The sequence below is a fragment of the Gymnoscopelus braueri genome, assembly GCF_963280865.1.
Source record: "Gymnoscopelus braueri genome assembly, chromosome: 24".
NCBI lineage: Eukaryota > Metazoa > Chordata > Actinopteri > Myctophiformes > Myctophidae > Gymnoscopelus > Gymnoscopelus braueri.
The window spans coordinates 30,837,312-30,863,230 of record NC_137626.1 but is presented as its reverse complement, the minus strand read 5'-3'; the positions used below and the strand labels follow the sequence as shown (position 1 = coordinate 30,863,230).

Below are 25,919 nucleotides of genomic sequence, written 5' to 3'. Positions count from 1 at the left end.
CCTGCATTAAACGTCAATGGAGTTGACTGAAAGCCTAAAATGAAGCATCCATGTCTTTTCAACTCTTCTGTTGATCCTTCCTGTTTTACTCCATTCTCCCCTCCAGCCTCCCTTCGTCACTCCAGGGAGTCCGGGCCTCTCTGCTCTCTCTCTCTCTGCTCTCTCTCGCTCTCTCTGCTCGCTCTCGCTCTCTCTCTCGCTCCACCACTTGTCACCCTTTCATCCGCTCTCTCCATCACCTGCTCATCCTCCGTAAACAGCTGAAGTGCCCGAGTTTATTTGCAATTTGTGTTAAAAGTCACAACGGCCGAGCTCAGCATGACAGGACATGAATCATGCTGATACAATAGCCAGTACTGTAGTTACAAGAGCACAGTAACAGCTCACTGTGGTGCAACTCACACCAGCGACAGCAAATATGAGATGACCTTTAGTTAGAAATGAATTCAATTTCAAACCCATCGGTCAGTCAGAACAGGTGATCAATCTTTCTCTTTCTTTCAAATTCCAGTTCCAATTAAGTGAGTTCTTTAAGAGTGAGCTCTTTAAGAGTACATTTTATAAGAGTGAGTTTCTCCAACACTTAAACCTTATATACAGTACTTCATGACCGTGGTCCCCCAGGGCTCTATACTTGGTCCCCTCCTTTTTTCCCTGAGTGTTTTCCTATTTTTGCTGAATGTTCATGTACAGCAGTGAGTGTGAACCTAAAAGAACTACAAGACAAAATAAAAACACTTAAAACCAAGAAGGCCTGCGGGGCAGACGGTATTCTAAATGAAATGATAAAATTCACCGACCTCAAATTCCAAATAGCCATACTAAAACTCCTAAATATCGTGCTCAGCTCTGGGATCTTCCCCAGCACATGGAATCAAGGGCTGATAACGCCACTCCACAAAAGTGGAGACAAATATGACCCAAATAACTACCGCGGGATCTGTGTAAACAGCAACCTCGGAAAGATCCTCTGCATGATCCTCAACCACAGAATTCTAAACTTCCTCACAGAAAGCAATGTCCTGAGCAAATCACAAATTGGCTTTCTACCAAAATATCGCACAACAGACCACATTTACACTCTAAACACCCTAATTGACAACCAATTAAACAAAAACAAAAGCAAATTATTCTCCTGCTTTGTCGACTTCAAAAAAGCATTCGATTCAATTTGGCATGAGGGTCTGATGTACAAACTGTTGGAGAGTGGCATTGGGGGGAAAACCTATGACATCATAAAATCAATGTACACTAACAACAAATGTGCAGTTAAAATAGGCAAAAAGCACACAGACTTTTTCCCCCAAAGCCGAGGAGTTAGACAGGGATGCAGCCTGAGTCCAACACTCTTCAACATATATATCAACGAATTAGCAAAAACGTTAGAACAGTCCACAGCTCCAGGCATCCCCTTGGCAAACACAGAAATCAAATGCTTACTTTTTGCAGATGACCTGCTGCTGCTGTCTCCAACCAAGGAAGGACTACAGCAGCAACTTGATCTCCTACACAAATTCTCCCAGACATGGGCCCTGACAGTGAACCTAACTAAGACTAAAATCATGATATTTCAAAAAAGATCCAGCCGCCAAAACCATCAATTTTTCCTAAATACAATCCCACTAGAACAAACAAAAAACTATACCTACCTTGGCCTAAACATCAGCAGCACAGGGAACTACAACCAAGCTGTAAAGGACCTGAGAGACAAGGCAAGAAGGGCATTCTATGCTATCAAAAGAAACATCAAAATAGACATCCCAATTCAAACCTGGCTTAAAATACTGGACTCTGTGATAGAACCAATTTCCCTCTATGGTTGTGAGATCTGGGGACCACTAGCAAACCATGACCTTGAAAAATGGGATAAACACCAAACCGAGACCCTACACACAGAATTCTGCAAATCCATTCTCCGTACCCAGCGAAAAACACCAAATAATGCATGCAGGGCAGAATTAGGACGATACCCACTAATTATCAAAATAAAAAAGAGAGCACTTAAGTTCTACAACCACCTAAAAGAAAGTGACCCAGATGCACTCCATAACAAGGCACTCACACACAGCGAAACCCTAGAGAGATGCCCCCTCAGCCAGCTGGCCCTGGAACTCCGGGCACAAACACAAACAGAGCCACGAGATAGAAAACCCATTGGACTAAACCAAATTATAAAACAGCAAAAGGAAAACTACCTGACACACTGGAAAGAAGCAACACAAAAGCAGAGTAAACTAGAATGCTATCTGGCCCTAAACAGAGAATACGCAGTGGCAGAATACCTGAGCACCGTGACTGACCCAAAACAAAGAAAAATCTTAACTAGGTACAGACTCAGTGAGCACAGTCTTGCGATCGAGAAAGGTCGTCACAGGCAGACCTGTATCCCGAGAGAAGACAGACTATGCACCCACTGCACACAAAATGAAGTGGAAACCGAGCTACACTTCCTAACCGTCTGTCCATTGTACCAAGACATCAGAGACACATACTTCCCACAGATTACAACCACACACGGAGATTTTGAAAACATGACCAATGACAAAAAACTCCCATACCTGCTGGGCGAAGTACAACAATGTGCAAACACAGCAGCAAGATTCGTGAGTTGCTGTGATAGGAAAAGGATATCAAACGGAACACAACCACCCTAAAGACTAATCATTGTGTATATTCCGGCACTATACCTGCACCCAGTGATCTTGGTACATAGAAATTGACCTATCGAAGATTCTGACTTTCAAATGTACATATTTTTTGTTTTGATTGTATTGCTGTATTGTTGTATTATGCTTTCTGCTTTGGCAATGTAAACGTATGTTTTCTCATGCCAATAAAGCCCTTTGAATTGAGTGTGTTAGGAGTGCGTTCTTAAATGTGTGATACAGTTTCTTCTGCACGTCCTCCGTAATAAGAGGATGTGTTCATGCATGCCTTTGTCTCATCCCGTGATATCCTCCTTGTAGCCGGTCCAAAATCAACATGGTTTTGATCTGCTCATAATAGAGGACAATAACAGCCATGTTTTATGTCCAATGTTAGACTCAGGAGTTTCCATTATGAGACAAAAGCTCCTAGGAACAAAGGAGAGGAGAGAGAGCGAGAGGAGGGGGGGGGGTTTATAGTGAGGTGGAGTGTGTCTGTTTATCTGGCCTTTTCTCCTTCTTCCCTTGCTCTACTGAGTTCTCTAGAAAAGGACTGTGGGTTCTTAAAAAAAAAGAAATAAAGCTGGCACATCCACTAGAGAAACCCGCGTGCAGAATAAATCAGACAAAAACAGGTAAAAAGAAATACTCACTCCGCACACTGGGACTTGCTCTCACCTTTCCAGAGTGCAGAATCTTATTTTTTTTAATATAAAACCATATATTATATACTTTTATAATTACCTAAAAGTCACCAGCCAAATGAATTTGGCTGGTGAATAAAATGAAAACAAAAACAATAGCTGTTTAAAGCAATGTAACGATACAAAGATACCACATGTTATACCTTTGCATGTGATTAACATCAACATGTGGTGTCTTGGCGAGTGGCCATACTTGGCTTAGTTACTACCTGCTGCGTGTGTGAGTGCCCGTGTGTGTGTGTGTGTGTGTGTGTGTGTGTTACCATCTGCTCCTGTTTGCTTGATCAGTCCGTCTGTGAGGTCAAGCGGACACACACACATACACACACACACACACACACACACAGTACACACACACACACACACACACACACACACACACACACATACACATACACACACACACACACACACACACACACACACGCAGAGTGTAGCCAGATGGTGACAGATCTGGCAGAGGTCTTGGTCTTCTGCGCTCTGTTACCCAACCATTGTTTTTGTTTCTTCACATCTTCTCTCACTGTTTCGTCTGCTTGTCTCTCAACCTCTAACTCTGTTCTCTCCCTCTCTCTCACTCGGTTTTGTCTCTCTCTCTCACTCCGTTTTGTCTCCCTCTCTCTCACCCTCTCACTCTGTTTTGTCTCCCTCTCTCTCACCCTGTTTTGTCTCCCACTCTCACCCTCTCAATCTGTTTTGTCTCCCACTCTCTCACCCTCTCACGCTGTTTTGTCTCCCTCTCTCTCACCCTCTCACTCTGTTTTGTCTCCCTCTCTCTCACCCTCTCACTCTGTTTTGTCTCTCCCTCTCTCTCACCCTCTCACTCTGTTTTGTCTCCCTCTCTCTCACCCTGTTTTGTCTCCCACTCTCTCACCCTCTCAATCTGTTTTGTCTCCCACTCTCTCACCCTCTCACTCTGTTTTGTCTCCCTCTCTCTCCCCCTCTCACTCTGTTTTGTATCCCCCTCTCACTCTGTTTTGTATCCCTCTCTCTCACCCTCTCACTCTGTTTTGTCTCCCTCTCTTAGCCTCTCACCTACTGTAAGACTGGTTTTACTATGCAGCTTACTATGTGTCTGAATGTTGGTGTGTTGTGAAAAAACATTTGTAGTCAATGAAACCAATTTATATTTTTGAGAAAATAGTTTAAATACAATTTGTGAAGAAGCTTACTTACAGTACCAAGAACAATTCTAACCGAAGTTCAGTTGTCCCTGTGTTTGTGTTTCTACACACACACACACACACACACACACACAGCACACACACACACACACACACACACACACACACACACACACACACACACACACACACACACACACACACACACACCTCATGTCTTGTTCTTCAGACAGGGTTTCCCCCCAAACCAAGTGAAGCATGCATGAAGTTATGTGAATGTTTACAGTTCTGCTACAGACATACCGCCCTAGATAGGCCTATCATCTTTACGTGTGTGTGTGTGTGTGTGGACTGTGTGTGTGTGTCTAGGGGTGATGATGGAAAAGAAGGCTTTTCATTAACTTTACAAGCGCCGTCTGAGACGTGGTTATCAAATAATACGATGTAACACTTAAAAAGCTCTTCAGACTGAGATAGGCCATCATTTAGGATTGAATTGCCTGAGAGAAAATGATTAGAGACTCATTTTGGCTTTGTTCAATTTGATTCACCTTATCACAAATGCAGCAAGCATTTGTGATGAGGTGCAGCAAAATTATTTTATTTTGTATTCATGTATCTGCAAGTCCGCAAGCACTGTAGATTAATTAATATAAATTCAATAGTATGACAACTAGGGGTGGGACGATATGGGTACCTCACGATACGATATGTATCACGATATTAGGCCCACGATAACAATATATATCACGATATCTTATATATATTTTTTTTATATCGATATTTTCCGGGAGGATATCGATTATTTATCGCGGGAGAAAGTATCGCGATATATCGATATATCGATATATCGTCCCACCCCTAATGACAACACAACAGTACAGAGTACTATAATACACAACAAAGTTGGGAGGGAAATGACAGTAAAATATCAATATTTCCACTAGTGCAAAGTGACTGGTGCATAGTATTTCCTGTATAAACCTGAACACACAATACTCCACTAGTATCGGTACAGGTTGCAAGTACAGAGCGGCTGGTGCCTGGTGAATTCAAATCCACTTGTCTGTGCAGGCTGGGGTGTTGGGTTTGGGTTTCTCTGTTCCAGTTTGAATTCTTGCACTGGTTGATTGATGGTGGTCCTGCTATTCCTATTCTGATGTGTTAACAAGACAAACCTTGTCTTAGCTCTCAAATTAAAGTCTGTTAAGCTGTGATTAAGCATCTCTGTCTGTGCAAAATGTTAAGTGCAAACTGACAGGTGGTCGCAGTGTATCACATTATCTGCTTGTGACTGTAGACTTAAAGTTAAACTTAAAAGGTAGGGTAAGTGATATTTTTTGGTTAAAACAAAAAGTGTTTTGTTAAAAGGTTAAAGCACTATATTGTTATAGTAATAATTGCTATACAGTGTTTGTTCAGTGACAGAGGTCTCCCTGTCTCTCCAGCTCTTTATTAAACAGAAAATACATTTTCAGGTGGGTTGCCAAATTTTAGCCAATCAGGAGAGAGTACCCATTTATAAGGTTCAATTTGATAGTGTTCCAGTTCCATTTGTCTGCTCATTTCACTTGTTTATCCTGACCTGAAAATGCATTTTCTGTTTACTAAAGAGCTGGAGAGACATGGAGACTCCTGTTACTGTTACAAACACTCAAAATATAGAGCTATTTAACACTTATTTTAACAAACAAAATGGCTTAAGTTTAAACTTGCCTGGAATAAGTTGTTTTCACCGATAACCACGGTGATGAGGTGTCGGTGTGTGTGTGTGTGAGTTGTAGTGTGAATCTTAACTGTTCTCTCTTCTCACCATCTCCTCTCTGCAGCAACGTTCCCAAGGCAAGGTGCTGTTTGACCTGGTGTGTGCCCACCTCAACCTGCTGGAGGGAGATTACTTTGGTCTGGAGTACCAGGACCACCGCAAGATGACGGTGAGACGCACGCACGCACCCACCCACCCACCCACGCACACACCCACCCACGCACACACCCACCCACCCACCCACCCACGCACACACCCACCCACCCACCCACCCACCCACGCACACACCCACGCACACATGCAATGTCTATGTTTGAACTTGTATTGAAGTTGTTTTTTGTTTGCCTGTAGGTTTGGTTGGACCTGCTGAAGCCAACATTGAAGCAAGTCAGACGTAAGTAACACATACACACGCGCGCACACACACAATCTGTATTTCTTGTTATGTGACTCGTTTAGACTTCCCCCTAGGCCGATTGGGGGGGAATATAATGACTAAATTGGGAGAAATTAAGACCTATGTCAGTGAAAGTGTAAATTTGGAAAACTGATATAACTTGTTTGGGTACATGGTATCATAATAATACTTAGATAACGAGGCCTTGAAGTTGAAAGATACAGTTTAACGTTCTTTTTAAGCAAAATAACCACCTTAAAAAATAAAAAAACTTTGAAGAAATTCACAATGTGATGGTTTCATCTATACATGAGTTATTAACAGATTGCTTTCAAATCCTTCCCTCAAATTTCTCTGCCTCTCTCCTTCCCTGCGTCTGTCTTCTCCTCATCTTTCTTTCTTCATCTTCCCTCAGGACCCAAAAACACCATCCTTCGCTTCGTGGTGAAGTTCTTTCCTCCAGACCACACACAGCTGATGGAGGAGTTAACTCGGTGAGTGGGTTTGGACTCGAACGCCATCAGCACACGCAAGAAAACAAAAACAAACATTTCTAAATGACAGAGGGCTTGTTTATTTTTTTGCTCAGTCCTTTAAAACTTCACGCTCGCTTCATAACTGCCACTTGTGGTTTGTGACAAAAATCCGGACAAAAGGTCAGAAGATAGACAATATGTCAACGTGTTTTTGTTTGTGGGGTCATGTCTTTTGTTTTTCTCTCCGTTAGCGCTTACCATTTTTGACACATTTTATATCCACATTCCTGAACATCAGAAAGGAGACATGTTGACATTTTAGAGTTCTTTACCAAGGGACCCAATCACAAACTCATATCAGAGACCTTGGGTCACACTCACATCACAGGAAATGGTTAGAAATTGTTAACTGTCTGCCATGAGAATTTGGTTAGTACAGCAATAAAAAGACTAGTATGGGATTGTTATGGTGACAAACCTGAGAGATAGGGCCGTAAAATGTATCTTGACGATTCAGACTTTCTCCAGATCTGTGTAAATTGTATTTAACATTCTGCTGTAGCTAAAAGCCGAATGAAAGCTCTGAGTCAACTTATTTCTAGAGCTCCAAGGGCTGTGTGTAGACCAAAGCATTTTTTTCCCAGCTGAAAAAGCCAGGCACTCTGCTGAAAACGCCCAGCTGGGAGCGAGTTTTTTGAAGGCACATCATTTATTTATTATGATTATGATTATGATTATAATTGGACTGCTGGGTAAAAAGTGAGAGCGACGAGCGCAGTGTTTTACGCAAATTTGGCGGGCAGCTCTTGGCAAGCAAAAACAAAAAGCCAAACGTGCAGCAGTCAGTGCGGAATACACACTAATATAGCTCATGGGGGAAAATAAACATTTGGTGGATACACTACATACTGTAAATGCCTATATGCATCACTAAGATAATTTGAATAGACAAATATAGATAACTGTTTAGGCCGGGACTGAATATAGTGAGAATATAGTAATAGTGTAAAGCTTTTTTTTTGTATTGAAAAATGGCAAATGGCATATTCATTTTATTTATTTATTCGCTGAGGAAGTAGACTAAATTTAAAACTGTGATCCAGTGTCACAGGGCATTGAACTGAAAACAAAAGAAAAAAGAAAACACATTTTCCCAGGTGCTGTGCTCCTCACAGGGAAAAAAACAACATAACAATGCCAAGTAGGAAGTGTACAGTGTACCCTTTTACTTTGCTTGGCCCCGCGATGCTTTAGAACAACACCACATAGAATCCTCACTGCCTCTTCACAACGTCAAATAAATCACTTTCCATTGCCATTTGATTCATTGGTTAGAGAATCGAGAGACGTCTGCTTGACGGAGGGAGAGGGGGGAGATTGCTGAGTCCAGCACAGGAAGTTGGAAGGGAGCCACTCTGCCTTTTGTTTTAGCTGTCAGAGAACTCCACAGCGCTGCATGTTCCCTCTGGTGGGGGAGAGAAGGGACAGACGGACAGCTGAGCGGAAGGAGGTTGAGTCAGGGACTCCGCAAATAAATGTGGATAAATAATGGATAAATAGACGTTAAGTGTCATCAGAAACGCTTGCATGGTCAGAGAATCATGTCTGGTGCCATTTGTTAGTTGCTACTAGTGCCAAAGAATTGAGACAGACAGAAGCATAAGCAGACACATGGATAGACAGATGGACAGGCTGACAGATGGAAGTGACCGGAGGCAGAAGAGTCAACAGAGATGCTGTTGGACGGAGAGGTAGGCACTGTGTGCTCTACGCCATAGGCTTCCAAAGTGGGGGCCAAATGGAAGGGAGAGGAAAATTAAAAACAAACGAACAAAAAAGAAACAATCATAGATACTGTAGAAAGATACTTAGATAGATAGATAAACTCCTCCAAAAAAGTGAGGAAACGTAACTTCGGTCGATTATTTTCCCTTTCAGTAATACCAATTGGTATTGTATTTTATTTCGTTATCGTTAATTAGCCAGCTGGCAGGTGTGTGACTGGCACACACACCGGAAATGTGACTTCCAGATCATTGCTACAGTCAAATACAGTCAGATAAGACCAGAAGATAAGACACGATTAGACAATATTCACCATCACCATCACTATGAAGATACAAGTAGCCTATATCAGTGGTTCTCAAACTGAGTTTCAGACACATTAAGGGTATTTTAGACCAAGTGTTTGACTGTACTCTTGCTGTTTGCATTTATGTCTAATAAAGTAGTTAATCAATCCAAAAAGGTCCATTGGTCCAGCATCTCTCAGTCATTGTTCTCTCAACTTGTATGCGTTTGTCGTCCTGTGTACATAGAGTATATTCAGCATGATGTTTGAGCTTTGTATGTGCATATACTGTAGCCCATGTGTGGGTCTTGTGTGTGTGTGTGTGTGTGTGTGTGTGTGTGTGTGTGTGTGGTATGCGTCTCATCTGAGACCAGCTTAAGCAAGTCCTGTCCATCACATGGTACTGTTGTCATGGGAGGTGGCTGCTCTTTTGATTGGTTTGCATATTCCCAAAATCTGAATCTTAATCTGAATGTGGAGGGGGACTGTCCCAGTTTTGCCTATACAGGCATTAGTTATCATGCATCCAGCATCATCTTTGTAAATTTCGTTTGGGATTTCTCAAATGGGCTTTCTGCCTCGTATCTTAAGTTTGAGTTGAGTATGTTATTGACTCACACTTCACTTCCACGTAAACAAACCCTCTCTCTCTTTCTCTCTCCCTTTTTCCATATGTCTCCCTCTCTCTCTAGCTATTTGTTTGCTCTCCAGATCAAACATGACCTGGCATGCGGTCGTCTCATCTGCAACGATACCAGTGCTGCACTCATGGTCTCTCACATCATTCAGTGTAAGTACCAACTATAACAATACCAGTGCTAAGAGTTGGCCAGCATGGTCTTTTTATCTTTCAGGAAACGGAACGGAAGTTCATATGGGTTGGAACGTTGTTAGATCAAATATCACTGGATGCTGTTCAGATACTAGGAAGCTAGCTACTGTGATACATCAGTAATGCATCAAATGCATAAAAATAATAATCTAGAATCATAGATAAACCAAGAACCTATCTATCATCAGTCTAAACAGTATAATATCAAAAAATAAATGATCTGTATTTTGAAACTATACAAACTATCGGATGCCAGGTCAACAAATGAACCTGGCATCACATTTTAACACATTCTAAATTACATTTTAACTTTTGCATAAACCTGCAAGGTCGTCAAGGCTAGAGCAAGTGCTAAGGGTTGAGGTGAGTCTTCAGATTACAGCAGAAGATTGGGAGTGAGTCTGCCGTTCTAACTGGGTGTTTGTTCCACAGTTTGGGAGCCAGAAGGGAGAAGAGTCTGGGACATGTGGGCCGTTGTCCCGGTTGTTTTAAGGCTCTGACAGCTTCCCTTTGTTAGATCTGAGTGAGCGGGATGGGTTGTGGCGTTGGATCAGGCTTTGAAGATATGGGGGTGCCATACCTTTGGTTGCTTTGTAGGCCAACATCAGTGTTTTGTGCGGGCAGTAACTGAGAGCCAAAGGAGGGAGTGGAGAAGACATGTGAACATTTTGGCTGGTTAGAAGACCAAGTGTGCTGCGGCATTCTGGATCATTTGGAGGGGCTTAACTGCACATGCGGGGAGGCCAGTAAGAAGCGTGGGTGACTCCTGGGTGAGGAAGGGTATGATCCTTCGAATGTTATAGAGTGTAAAGCTACAGGATCATGTGACCGTTGCAATGTGTGCCTTGAATGAGAGCTGACTGTCCAGGGCAACACCAGGGTTCTTGGCCATTGGAACCAAAGTCACCAGGGCGTTGTCTATGGAAATAGTTAGATCCTGCGTGGGGCAGGACTTACCTAGAAAGAAGAGAAGCTCTGTTTTGTCTGGGTTCAGTTTGAGGTGGTGAGAAGACATCCACTGTGAGATGTCAGCCAGACATGCAGCGATGCGCTCTTCCACCTTAGTGGCAGAGGGGGGGGGAGGATAAGGCAATACAAGATTGTGTGCGTTTGTGTTCTGGATGGTGATATTTCATTGTCTCTATGTGTGTGACTCAGATTAAATATGCTTTTGGTAGTACAATTGAATGAGTTGCTAAAGCATTTGACATAAAATATGTGATAATAGGCAGATTTTGATAAGCATATCTGTCTGTCTCTGTTTGTTTCTTTCTTTCTTTCACAGCGGAGATAGGAGATTATGAGGAGACCCAGAGCTGGCAGCATCTGCTTCACAACAAGTACCTGCCTGACCAAGATGCCCTGAGAGACAAGATCACTGACTGCCACCGCAAACATGTGTCAGTACACACACACACACACACACACACACACACACACACACACACACACACACACACACACACACACACACACACACACACACACACACACACACACACACACACACACACACACACACACACACACACACACACACACAACCCAATGGAAACATATCGTAGCCATCGGATGGAAACCTTGTATTTCCAAAACCGAAATGGAAAAAAGATCCTGTGTTCCAGTGGACCCGACATAGTTAATATTTAGTCACAAGCTTTTGTCAATACTTTTCATTGGTTAAATATTCATCAAAGTCACAGACACACTTAACCACTTTCGACCTGGTGTCCTTATTTTTGTCATGTCATTAATTATAGATTGGCTATTTTCACTACTCTTGCGCAACACGGCCATACGACCAAGTATAAAATAGGGCGTTAATTTATGCTAAAATATAAAAAGATAATCAAAGGACTTTTGCGAACTTGAATACAAACTCTGTGACAGGTGCGTTGGCGCATTCAGATCAAAGAATAAACATATGAATAGATCAGATGCCTGAGGAACGTCTTTGACCGAAACCCTGCATATGTGAATAAACAGTGAAGACAGTGTGCGGGTGTCTATTCTTTGATCAAAATATAAAATGATGAAATATGGAGATACCGGTAGGTTTCTGCCCGACAGTAATGATATACAGACTGTCAATCACACACTCATTGTCTTGTTGATAACCCATGCTTATATATATGTAGTTACGGCAGCCACAAACCTTCACTCTTATACCATATAACTAGACTTCTTTGGTGGACAGCTACACCCCCCCCCTCTTCTCTCTCTCTCTCTCTCTCTCTCTCTCAATCACTCAGTTGTCAATGGCCCCATGCCAGCACAGGAAGGAAGTGGCTAATTCAGTGGCCTATACAGGAAACAGGAAGTTATTTTCAGAATTTGTGAGGAAACAAACATGTTTTGTGGTCGGTTTTCTTTTTCTCTGCCCACAGCGGGTTCAGCCTCTTTGATCATTGGCGTCTTGTCAACAATAGTACAGTAAACACAGCTGAATGTTGCGGCCAACCCATTCTGTTAAAATCTTCGCTTTGGGTTTTGAATCAATTCAGAAAATAAGCTCTGTAGTAAACAAACACTTAAGTTCAACAAGATAATCTCCACAAATCATCACACAAAAGATGATTTTTGAACCACACAGGGACATATTAAAAAGCATAAAACTGCTTCAAAATTCACAGTTGAGATATGAACAAGTGCAATTTACTTAGCAGAACAAAACATGCATCTCTCACGTTAATCACAGACATTATTTTCTGCATAAATCGAAAAACCGTGGGACAAAAACATTGAACTTTGGCGAGGGAACCTGTTGCTAACTTACTTCAAGTTTGAGGACCACAACCTGTAACACGCAATTACTGACTGATTAGACTGCCCATCTTACTGACTGATGAGTACTTGACTGACTGTTCTTTTCTGCCTCCAGAGGTCAGACGCCAGCAGAGTCTGACTACCAGCTGTCGGAGATTGCGCGGCGTTTGGAGATGTATGGCGTTCGCCTTCACCCCGCCAAGGACAGAGAGGGAACCAAACTCAGTCTGTCTGTGGCTCACACCGGGGTCCTAGTGTTCCAGGTAACCTCTACCATTATCATTTCAAGGCCACGGACCCCCATTTGAAACCATTTGTTTTTAGAATCTCTGAGACCCCTGTCTACACAGTTAAATCCTCAGTGCTAATTTAACTCTGAGCGTATACAAATTAGTACACTCTTAGAGTTACAGACAAGTATGGGTCCATTTGGTTTCTATCTATCAATCTTTTAGCTGGGGTCCCCCTGGAACCCCATCAAGGACCCCTGGGGGTACACGGACCCCACATTTAGACTGCTGGTCTAAATAACAGGCTTAATAAATAACAGATAGTCAAATGCGTCCTCCTGCATGGAAACTTCCCTGTTCCTGCTTCATACAATGCGGTCTCACAGTAGGTCACTCAGCTCCCAAAAATAGGGTGAAGATTACGCAGATGCAAATGCCACATCCAAAACCAGCCAGAATACAGCGTTGTTGTCCATCCACGGTCAGAACATTCTTTGGTCTGACGTCTAGTGACCATGACATACATGGATGTATATCAAACATCACATGGCCAAAACAATCACATACTGTACATAGTAGTAGATTTACTGTGCATCAGACATGACACGGCCAAAACCATCACATGAATACTGTAGATTTACATCAAACATGACACAGCCAAAACCATCACATACATACTGTAGTGTATGGTTACATCAAACATGACACAGCCAAAACCAAAACCATCACATGCATACTATACGGTTACATCAAACATAAGCAAAACCATTACATTCATTCTGTCCGTTTACATCAAACATGACACAGCCAAAACCAAAACCATCACATGCATACTGTAGATTTAGATCAACCGTGACACAGCCAAAACCGTCAGCTAATAGACAGTAACTTTTGTTAACATTCATACAAGCTAGTTTTCACTGAATCACGTACTCAGACTTAACGGCCCAAGTAATACAAACAAATTGGTATAGCCCCACCATCAAAAACGAAATAGCAGTGGAATTATATTAGGAAATAACATATAATTGAGTATTAGCTGTAATCGGGGGATGTACAGTAATAGGTTTGTTTATGTTGGTAGTTAATGTGACTGTAACCCTAATATACAGGTTTAAAACCAATTCCGCATTGGGCCTTTAACTCCACTTTGTCTGACAGCGACAATTTGAAGGGTAAAAAGTCGTTGTTTTTTATCCTGACGTTTTTTCTTTGAGGGGTCCGAAGCGCTCTCTCGGCATTCAGAAAATGTCGCTGACGTGACAACTTGGGCGCTTAATTAGTTCGGGGAAGTTTTGTGGTGAGGTCTCCGCCCAACCTTGGCAACCTCTAAGCCAGGAGGGAAGAATGTGCCCATGTTGAACTGCTGGGGTTGTGCTGAGCTATCGACACTGATGAGCTGAATCAGGAAAATGCTCTCCAGCTGTAGAGAGATTGAGAAACAACGGGCTTTATATATTTTACCCAACAACTTTCTTTTTCAAACTCGCTATTTTTGAGTATGAGTCGCACTCGATCTGTTTGGTTCTTTTAATAGTCCATTTTATGCCATTCCGTACAACAAAATGTCTTCGGCCGTCCGGCCTTCATCAGTGTGTGCTTAAAAAGATGCTAACTTATGTTTGCAATGACACAGGGCTACACCAGGATCAACGCCTTCAACTGGTCCAAAATTCGCAAACTGAGCTTCAAACGCAAGAAGTTCCTCATCAAGCTGAGATCAGACCCCACTGTAAGTCTTCTGTCGGCTCAAAGTTGATGTTTCCATGCATGTCGTTCACTCACTTCCTCTTCGCGATGCCTTTGTCTGATCTGTCTTCCTGCCTTCCTTTTTGATACGTAACTTCATATCTTGTCTTCCTGACAATGTGAAACCATCAACCCGGTAGCTATTCATCTGCTCATTATGCTTTAGCCTGGTAAATCATCCCACGAAGAGCCAATCAGAGTCGGTCAATCACAGGGCCCTGAGCGCAGACCAGGCTAATAATAAGCACATATTTCCATCCGTCCATCCATTTGTTGATCTACAGTATAGAGCGTCGCAGTTCCCGCCCACTTCCTGTTTTTTTTGGTGCCGGAAGAAAAAACTCAATGCATTTTTCCATTGACATTTCCAAAAATATTTATATCTATTAATTTAAGCCTCGAATCAAGCCATCATGACATGACATGAATTAATATATTATAAAACATTAACATTAACCACTTTAGCCCCATTTTAGCAGCAGCAGAGCTCTCATAATGTTCTCTGTCTTTGTATATTGCAGCAGAGCTCTCATAATGTTCTCTGTCTTTGTATATTGCAGCAGAGCTCTCATAATGTTCTCTGTCTTTGTGTCTTGCAGCAGAGCTCTCATAATGTTCTCTGTCTTTGTATATTGCAGCAGAGTTCTCATCATGACACGTTGGAGTTCAACATGGCCAGCAGAGACTGCTGCAAAATCTTCTGGAAGATCTGCGTGGAGTACCACGCCTTCTTCAGGCTGTTTGAGGAGCCCAAGCCCAAACCCAAGCCGGTTCTCTTCACCAGGGGCTCCTCGTTCCGGTTCAGGTAAACATGCGCTGAAAGGAGCGGATGGAGCCGTTTCTGCTTCCGGTTAGGGCTGTCACGATATACACATTTAAGTTGACGATTAATTGTCACACAAATAATTGCGATTTAACAATTTAATTGTGTTTTTAGCATCGAACATTGGGACGTATTAATAGAAACGTTATTTCCGTTTACCTTTTAGGCTTAAATATATAGTAATAAAATAAAAATAGCAGAAATAGCTGATCTACAAGCTTACTTTGTGACACGTTGTAAGCTTGTTGATCTGCTATTTCTGCTATATTTGGAAAATGTTTGAAAATCTATGAAAATAAATAGACATGGAAACGATTATGATGATTATGCAAAATAATTGTAACAGGCCCACTTCAGGTCTATGAAAGTAGAGTCGTGGAGAATGGACATTGAGATATGTCTGAAGTGAGATTTATTCTCCTCTCCTCTCCTCTCCTCTCCTCTCCTCTCTTGTGTTGCAGTGGTCGAACCCAGAAGCAGATCATTGATTATGTGAAAGACTCCGAGTTCAAAAAGCTTCCGTTTGAAAGGTGAAAGCTCTATCCTTTTGATTGGACAGCTGAATGTCAACTTGTCAGCCAATAACAAAACGGGGTTGAAAATATTGTGTGCGTGTATGTGTGCGTGTGTGTGCGCGTGCGCGTGTATGTGCGAGTGTGCACTCACATATTTGTATCTGCAGTGACTATTTAAAGGTAGGTTCAGTGACATCTTTTGGTTAAAGCTAAAAGTTTTTTGTTAAAAGGTTAAAGCACTATGTTCTGATATTACTCATTGCTATACATTTTCAGGGGGGTTGCAATTTTTCAGCCAATCAGGAGAGAGTACCCATTTATCTGCTTAAATGTTATACTGTTCCCGTTCCTTTGTCTGTTCATTTCTTTGTGTCACCTCTTCCAATTTCACTTGTTTATACTGCATCCTGTGCGAGTTCTCTCTCCTGATTGAATACAATTGGTATCCTGAAGAGTTGGAGAGACAAGTTGACTCCTGTTACTGAACAAACTATCTATCTCTATATCGATGAGGACTATCAGAATATAGAGCTATTTAATACTTATTTTAACAAAACACTTACCCTACCTTTAATTCTGTGGAACGTCAAAAGAATTACCTTTTTATTGAAGATTTGGCTAGTGATAGAAAGATGAAAGCTTTGAAAAGCACAACCAATTGTCACAATCGTTGTATGCTGTCTTTACAGGAAGCACAGTAAGATTCTGTCCAATTGCAGTGCATCTTTTCAACCTACTTCCTTCCACTCACAAGTGCCAAAAGAGGTAACACACACACACACACACACACACACACACACACACACACACACACACACACACACACACACACACACACACACACACACACACACACACACACACACACACACACACACACACACACACACACACACACACACACACACACACACACACACACACACACACACACACACACACATATATATATATATATATATATACACACACACACATATAGGATTAGGGACATATGGATAATTTATATTTAATGACAATATTAACATTGTGATTTAACATGTTTGTTCATTGCAATGAACGTGCTGACAGTCTTAGCACATAATGATGTACAGAGGAAAGAGAAAACGATACAAATTCGAAACAATATTATTAACAATTGCTTTTAAGAATGACAATATAAAATCAACAGTGTCCATTACAAGAGATGTTTTGCCGCTACCATATTAGTGGTCAAGTGTGTCTGAGAAGAGTTTTTGTGCGGGTGTGTGCACGTACGCATGTCTAAATGCCCCATCCTTTCCTTTTCTTTCTGTTTTCTCTGTTTTCTTTCCCTTCCTTCTTGTGTCTCTCCCTCTCTCTCCTCAGATTGCCATGTCCATCCCTCTGGCGGATCAGTCGGACTCGCCTGGACCGGACCGGGGAGCCAACGGTTCCGACGAGCCACCCGCCACCGCCAACGGCCTTCAGGAGAGCTCTGACCCCCAGATCCACAACGATCAACATCTCCTGAACCCAGGTCCAGCCTGCAGGGCAAACAAAGGCAGCAGTTCTTCCATCCCTTACATAGACTGCAGTGACATAGACAATGAATACGATGTGGCTAAGAGTCACAGAGCTCCCAGGGGCCACAGCAAGGCAAACGGCAGCTATGAGGACGGGTATAGGCATGGTGCTGGTTTTAATAACAGAGGGGGTTTGTTCGGGGTTGTAAATGGGGTTTACCACCCCAACACCCACGGGTTGATGCAGCAACAGCAGCAAGGTATGAATGCAATGCAGCAGCAGCAGCAGGGCATTTTGGGTAACAGATGGGACGAAAGTCCACCAGTGTCGAACAACAAGTTCAGTGCGAGCCGAGAGATGACAGACGACGAGATTCTGTCGAATGGAGGCTCGTTCCGTGGCCGCCTGCCGCTCCACAGCACACTGCTGGACGAAATGTTTGGTGGTGGGGGGAAGCGTAGCACGCTACCCTGCCGCCCGCTAGGGAATGGAACGCGGAGCCAGTGCTCCAGCCCCATCGTCGGTGGCTTCCACCCGCGGACCAGCTCACTGAGTCACGCCGAGAACGGCACGAACGGCTCTGTGCCGCGCTGGGACGACCGCGGGCATTGCTTCAGCAAACGTCCCGGCTTCCCGGAGACTCTCCCCGCATCGGTGGCGCTCTACGGTAGCTATTCGCCGATTGCCACGCCACACCTCGCCAAACCGCACAACAACAACAACATGCGGAATCGCTCAGACACAGACCCGTTTATACTTAGCCAGTTAGCCTCCTCCACCCCTGTCAGGTCCTACGGCACGTCCTCCGTACCGACCGCGCGGAAGACGCTCGTGGCCAACGGGAACCGCAGTAGCCTCGCTGTCCCCGGGCAGGCTCGGCCTAACGCGGTGCAGAGGCTCTACGGCCGCAGGGGAAAGCCAGCCGCCGGCCCTCCGGCGCCCGGTGGTGGCCGGCACGGTAACCTCAACCAGCCGATCCAGATGGTTGACGGCTCCACCAGCAGCGGCTCCGACACCAGCGACTCCGAGTCGGACACGGGCAGCAGCTCGTACGGACGGCCGCTGGTGTACGGGAACCCCAACGCCGCCGTCGGCTCCCTCAACTCGGTCAACTCCAACGGGGTCCACTCCTCGCCGCTGCCGTGCAGCAAGTTCTCCTTTGGTGGCCTGCAACTGGAGGACGGAGAGGACGGGCTGGGAGTCGAGGAGGAGGAGGAGGAGGAGGTGGGGGGATGCTATCGCTTTAACGAGAACGATGCAGCCGATCGCATATTCAGTTGCTGATGGAGAGGGCCGCTACTTTAGTGTCTTGTGAGGGTAGGATGAGGCTTCATAAATGCAGCATGCGTGGCCGCATTATGAGCACTCCACAAGGTGTTCTAAGGCAGTGGTTCTCAACCTTTTTCATTTCATGGATCACCAGGGTTGTTGTTTTTTTGTTCTCTGGGACCCAGTGTTTTATCTCTGCGTTTAACTACAGTAAGAGAGTATACAAATGGAACCAAATTGACCCTTACAGGTCCATTTGGTTCCATTTGATCCCTGGTGGTCGCCAGACCCAACGTTGAGAAACTGTGTTCTAGAGAAATTATGCATCGGGTCTTGACCTTTTGTTGAGAGTGAATTGTTGAGTGGAAACCAGCCGCTTAACTGCGTTGGCAAAACTTTTGTAGAAAAGGTTGTTGGAAACCTTTTTTTAGTTGAGAACTATGATGAACTAATGATGGAACTTGCGAAACACAATGCAGCAATTGTGTGCGACTGATCTACAGTAATTCTCTTTTAATGGGTGCACATTGGCCTTTCTGCAGACTGTGGACTCCTCTGTGAATTGCAGACTCTGGTCTTATGTTTTAAAATAGACGCAGTATAAATACACAGTGTAGCAAATGGTAGAATGTTGTAGTCGGTTAGTTGTTACAGTGAAGAATACCCTATGAGCCCTGTGTAAACAGAGTTTAGTACCAGCATTAAGTGAAGTATAATGAAAACCCTTTCTTATCAAGTGCCATAACTTATAGAAATTGTATTTCTAACGTAGAGTAGATTTTATTACAAGTACTGTATTAACAGAAATGCAATACCTTTTATAATTTTTTTAAATCATGGTTTGATGTTTTTATTTCTATACACAAGGCTTAGTTGAAACGGAGGGAAAGCTTGAGGGACACAAATTATTGAAGAGAATATTTAATGTGATTTTTAGGATTTTAACTTTGTGGCACAGGTTGCCAACAGATGAAGGCATTGAAATGAGAGAGATATCGCTCGGTCACTTAGGTACGAGTGACCCTTCCCTTAAGTGTTGTGAAAGTTGTCTGGGCTTTGAACGTAGGTCACGTCATATCCATAAGTGTAACAATGGAGGGTTCCATTACCGTCTTCTGTACGTTGTGTGTGAAATACTATTGGCGTAATTGTGAATGTTGTGTCGTTCAATAGAAGGGTTGTAAGATAATTGGATGTCTTTGGAAAGTTTTAAATGGGGCGCATTGGTCAATGAATATAAAAATCTGTCTTTATTGCTGTCATCCGGGACTGTCCCACGATTTGACTATTTAAACTATGAACTTCAGCACTATTCTCCTTTTAACCACTTTAACCCTGGCGTCCTAATTTTAGCAGATTGCAGATCTACAAGCTCACAATCGCTGCGAGCTCATAACAAGCTCAGTGTTGTGAGCTTGTAGATCAGCGATTTACATTTGTGTGATTAAGTGGTTAAACAGTTTTATTAGCCTGCTTGCTAAGGAAGGGATTGCACTTAGGCAAATCCTGTTCGTTGATGAACAAATGTAAAACAGTGTTTGTTCCTTGTGAGGTATTTGTCTGTCACAGGGTGGCATGAGCCAATAGGCCTATCCTGCCATTTCAAGGGCTCAAGCCACAAAAACCAACACAAAGTTCTTATTCTTCTCCAGAGCACTTTTTCAGACTCTTTCCATTTTTATATCTCTGGTGGGCAACCTGTGCTGGACTTTAGCAATACAAACTTATTTTGAACTGAGAAATGGCTTGCCTGAAAAACAGGGTCATCAGTTAAAACGTTTACGACCTTTTACAGTTAGTGGCGGTTAGTAGACCAACGGACATCACGGTGCTGTTCTGTGGTATCATGCCAGCAGTAATCTCTCTCTCTCTCTCTCTGTCTCTGTCTCTCTCTCTCTCTCTCTCTGTGTGTTTTTTGCACAACAAGAAACGATACAAAAATGTCCATTCAACCTATGTTACCCATCTTGCTAGCTGTCTGCTTTGCTTGGCTGCACCCCTTGCATGCACAACAAGCAAAAAAGCAAAATCAGTTTTCTATCTTGGCTGCTGTTTTTTTTTTTTTTTTACTATTGGATTTGCTGTCATCTCCATCACTGTCTGCTTACTGCAAAGCTAATATCCACAGGTTTCTCTCTCTTTCTCTCTCTCTCTCTCTCTCTTCTCTCTTGTGCTCTCTTGCACACATCACCTCACCAAACACAACTGGGATCAGATGTTCCAGAACGCTTTCCCCCGCACATTGTCTGATAGAAGAACGTTGTTATTATTGGTTCGTGTTCAGTTTCAGTTGGAGTCTCTCAAGTCTCCTGGAACGGACGCATGCTGCAAGATTTTTCCCCAAAACGTGTTCTCGAAAACAAATCATTTCATTTTCTCAGCGAATGTTAAAGAGTTAAGTGGGACAACTTACATCGGGGAACACTCTTATCATCTCGTCATTTGTTGTCACAGTCAAATTGCTGCTCTTAAGTGCCACCCCCCTGATACACTCCTGCGTTTTAAGTACACTGACTTGCAAGCATGTTATCTCTGAAATGATACACACTCCTCACCGGTCTACACACTTTCCTTCTCTGCTGAATGCATGTTAACCTGGCCAGTGATCAGTCACTCAAAGGCTTTCTGCTAAAACAGTTCCAGATGTTTTAAAAAGCTGAGAAATGCACGCAGTCAACATTGGGCAAACTGCAGGTGAAAATGTACTTTTGTATGTGTTTTGTATCTTTAGAAGGTCGAAGATAATGAGTCCACTGCTTTTGCCCGTTAGTGTTGAACTTAACGTCAGCACTGCATGTGTGTGTGCATGCGTGCGTGCATGCTTGCAGAGGGACATGGCAATAGAGAGTGAAGGATGATGATAGGGAGTGAAGGAATAATTGAAGTTTTGTGTAAGAGAGAGAAAAAGGAAAGTCTCAAAAGTATCTACAGTACAGGATGTGGCATTTTGTTAATGCAGCTGAAAGCTGAAGTCTTGTCGGACATTTGGGGACACACAGGCCCACACATGAACACAAAAATGCTTATGAGTCCACTTCCTGTTGCCCTTAACCAAAATAGCCCTTCCAGCAAGTCCCCCATCCAAGCTCTTTTATTTTTTGTTTTAATGTACTGTACATATTAGAATGATAGGTTGTGATTTTGTGTGCATGTTGTAATTTGACAGCAGTTTTGATAATAATTATTGATGATAATGATTGAATGTAGGTCATAACTACTATACACAAATTGAGAAGTCGGCCAGCTTGTGGCTGATGGTGCCACTATAATATAACCTTGAAGATCCTCCTTCTTTTTGTTGGCATGACAACCAGCCTGACTGTTTTCTTTTTAATGGAACACACCGACTTTTAGGCAAATTTCCAGCTGTCAAAAAGATGCAACCATTACTTCCTTATTATAAAAAAAATTATCATTACATTTGATTATAATCAGATAATTAAATGTAATGTAACATACTGTCATGAACACTTGGGTTAAAGTTTATTAAACCAATTAGTGTATTTTGCCAAAAACGTTGGCGTATTCCCTTACGAAGAATGTTTGGACACAGAAATGATCGTTGTTTTTTTCACAAAGCACTCTGAATGTATGACTGAAAGACTCACCCACTGCTTTACCTTATCACTCATGTAACACTTTGTATTTCTGCACCTGTCCTTTTTTACACTGTGGCTTTGTCCACACTTTCTTTCTATGGTTCTATATTCTATTTTTCACCTTTTTGGAATGCTCTCTCTCTCTCTTTCTCTCTCTCTCTCTCGTTCTTAACACTGTAAATGGTTTTGTGCACTAGCGTAAATAAAAATGACCCCGTGTCTTGCAAGAAAAGGGACTCTGGGATTTTCTGTAGAGTAGAAAGAAGCCCCCGCTCCTGCCCCCCACACGCACACACACGTATACAATCCATACCCCCACACATGTTGTGTACTCGCCTCCACCTATACCCGTCACATACCCACTCCCACACATACTTGCCTCTACCCATACACCCACACATATGCCCACCTTCACCCATATACCCACACACATCCACCCCACACACATACCGACACCCATACACATACACACCTTTACCCATATACCCCCGCATTATCCCACCCTCACACATATACCCACCCCGCCACATATATCCACCTCCATCCATGTACCCGCCTCTATCCATATACCCGCCCCCACACATATACACAACTTCAACCTAAGCCCCTGCATGTGGTGTTGTGGTAGATGTAGAAGTTGTTTGTCATGTCTAGTTGTTGGATATCCCACGTGGTTGGGTGTGTGTCTGTCTGTCTGTATCGAGTACGCCAGTAGTGTATAGCTGCTTCATTTATCCCTCTATTGTTTAGTTTGTCATGTCTAGTTGGATGCCCACGTGTTTGGGTGTGCGTCTGTCTGTTTGTGTTGAGTATGCCAGTAGTTAGCTGCTTCATTTATCCATCCATTTTTTATTTTGTCATGTCTTGTTGGGCCATGAGATTGGGTTTGCGTTTCTCTGTCCGTATTGAGTACGCCAGTAGTTAGCTGGTCCATTTATCCATCCATTGTTTTTGTTTGTCTTTTTAGTTTGTCGTTTAATCTTTGTGTGCAGCGGTGAGTTTTCGTAGCATCCTCTGTCCAGAACTGCATGCGGTGGTGGACATATTTATTTATTTCCCCCATAATCCTTTGTGGCATGTAAGCTTGCCAATCAGTGGGATGTAAAACTTTGCAGCTGGGCAAGTATCCATACGGACTCTATGAGTGCTGCTGTAGTGCCTCTGTAGTGAGTAGACGTTGTAAAACGTTGGCTGACCTCTGTAGACTTGTGTCTTTGCCTCACCGTAAGAAATTGTAGAAATAGATACTCAATTGTCTAATTCCAACTGCTGACTCAGGATGTGGTTAGTATTTAAATGTTAAAAGGAAATGTTGCTGATTTTCATTCTAAATCCCATTGCTATGATGTGAGGAGATGGATAAATAGTGTGGCAAAAAATACCTTCCTTCAAAAATATTTTTCTACGTATTTATCGAAATGTTGACATTGCGAAGTCATTCACATTATCGAGTGTACAGATTGTGCGTCCGATTACTTGAAACCACTTGTCACATCCAAACAATGGGATTTAGGTTGAAAATCTGTGATTTATTTTTTCTTTTAACCATAACAAGCAGTTTCTATGAAGGCAGTCTCTATCATAAGGCTTTGTCAACATGAGTACTGCAATACACAACAGTGGATTGCAGTGACACATTGCAATATTGGACGAACAATGCATATTCATTCACAATAGCTAAAATGCATAATGTGTTGTTTCTAGTTGCTTTTAGACAAGATAAGATCAAATGAGATTACACAAGAAATGTATCACCATGGGAAGATTACATCACAGCAGTAGTAGTTATGTGGCTGTGGTTAATAGAAACGACTGGAATAAGAACACCTTATATATAATTCAGCATCGGGAACCATTTTTAGAATAGTTTTATAATCATGTTCATTAAGCCTTATGATGACTATAGCTACCTGCCTTTGTTGGTGCAATTATTATGGTGCTGATAGAAAGAGTCATAGAATCATGTAACTTATAACTTTGCCTGTCCTGCAGTTATTACTTTATTAACAATCTGCTCAATTTGACTAGATCCAGGTTCCTTAAACTGTCTTGGGTCAAGAGACAAATTGAAGTAAATTAGTGCAGAATGTAGGAAATCTTGATTTATACTTTGTTGTGCGCCAAAATAGCAGATCTACAAGATAATGAGTCACAATGTGTCGCTGTGACACGTTGTGTGCTTGTAGATTAGACTATTTTTTGCCTGCAATGAAATATAAATCAGGCTTCAGCTAGTATTGACATGTGAACCACAGCTTGAAATACATGCGAGTTGAGTGAGCTCTTTTAAATAGATAGAAGAGCTTTATTAAAGGGATACAATGTGGATTTTAGTTGTTTTTGTCTTCACCCAGTTGTAAATCACACTGAGACTAAGGCTTGGATCATGGTGTCTTCATTGTCTTGGCTTAAAATACAACTTTGCAGATATTTAATGTGAAGCTTTCAGCACACATTATACAGCGTTTTGATTGGTCAAAATATGCTCTCCAGCAATACAAAAATCATGATGAAGCCTTGTTTTCTGTAGTAATGCTAACACCATCAAGCCATTTTTGGAGAAACTGAAAGGCAAACATGTCAACTTTATCATTGATGTTACGGAGAAGAAACAAATGCCAACTAAAATTTGAAAGTATCCCTTTAAAACGAACTTTAGTAAAGCGTTGGGTTGTACATCTGCCCAGCCATGATACAGTATAAGTCCAAATATTATCCATCATCTTGCTCTGTTGCTTCTGTACTCTGTGAGTGAGAAACTGGAAGTAGGGATTCCTTTCACTCTCATTGTACTGTGAAACAGATCTCAAAATCTAACTTTTTGCACAACAACATGCAAATAAAATAAAAATTGTCATTATAAAAAAGAATGAGTCATGGTACATAATTCTCCCCCACCTATTTTACCAACTGCCATCGCTGTCTTAAATGTTACTTGTATTGGCCGAATTAGCTTTCCTTGTGCTTGGTTGTGTGTGTGTCATTTTGAGATCTGTTTCACCATACAATGAGAGTGAATGGAATCACTACTTCCAGCTGCTCGCTCACAGCGCACCAAAGGAACATATAAAGATGATGGACAATATTTGCACTTATCATCATGTCCAGGTAGCGATACTGCACAATCGAAGATTCTACCAAAGTTCAACATCACTTCAAGAAAACAAAGTGATGTCAGTAGGTGAAATGTTTGGTCAATGGAATCCCATTCTAACTTATTCCCCTTTGTCTTATCTCCCATCTCTTCTCCCCCTCCCCGTTTATCTCCTGGCCTCGTCTTTCCTTCTCTTTACCTTTCTCACTTTGTTTCCAACAACCTCCCCTCCTCTTCTCTCCACTCCTATCTCCTTCCCTTCTTTTCTCTTCTCTCCCTTCGAAAACGTCCATCTCCACCTTCTCTCCTCCCCTCGTTTCTCACGAGAACCCCCCTCTTCTTTTCTCTGTGCCGTTCTCCCCTCTTCTCCTTTTC

The 25,919-nt window shown here is 42.5% G+C and overlaps 1 protein-coding gene across 2 annotated transcripts in view; it reads left to right on the top strand.

Annotated features, from left to right (window-relative positions):
• The window catches only part of LOC308080835 (FERM, ARHGEF and pleckstrin domain-containing protein 1-like), an 82,930-nt gene that overhangs the window by 31,165 nt on the left and 25,846 nt on the right, over positions 1-25,919 (top strand). For both annotated transcript variants that reach the window (XM_080422861.1, XM_080422860.1), the window contains exons 3-13: positions 6,303-6,407; positions 6,590-6,632; positions 7,051-7,129; positions 9,875-9,972; positions 11,300-11,414; positions 12,896-13,043; positions 14,647-14,742; positions 15,398-15,564; positions 16,044-16,112; positions 16,787-16,862; positions 17,445-17,595. In XM_080422861.1, the coding sequence (XP_080278987.1) occupies positions 6,303-6,407; positions 6,590-6,632; positions 7,051-7,129; positions 9,875-9,972; positions 11,300-11,414; positions 12,896-13,043; positions 14,647-14,742; positions 15,398-15,564; positions 16,044-16,112; positions 16,787-16,862; positions 17,445-17,595 (1,147 nt within the window). The remainder of the gene's footprint in view (positions 1-6,302; positions 6,408-6,589; positions 6,633-7,050; positions 7,130-9,874; positions 9,973-11,299; positions 11,415-12,895; positions 13,044-14,646; positions 14,743-15,397; positions 15,565-16,043; positions 16,113-16,786; positions 16,863-17,444; positions 17,596-25,919) is intronic.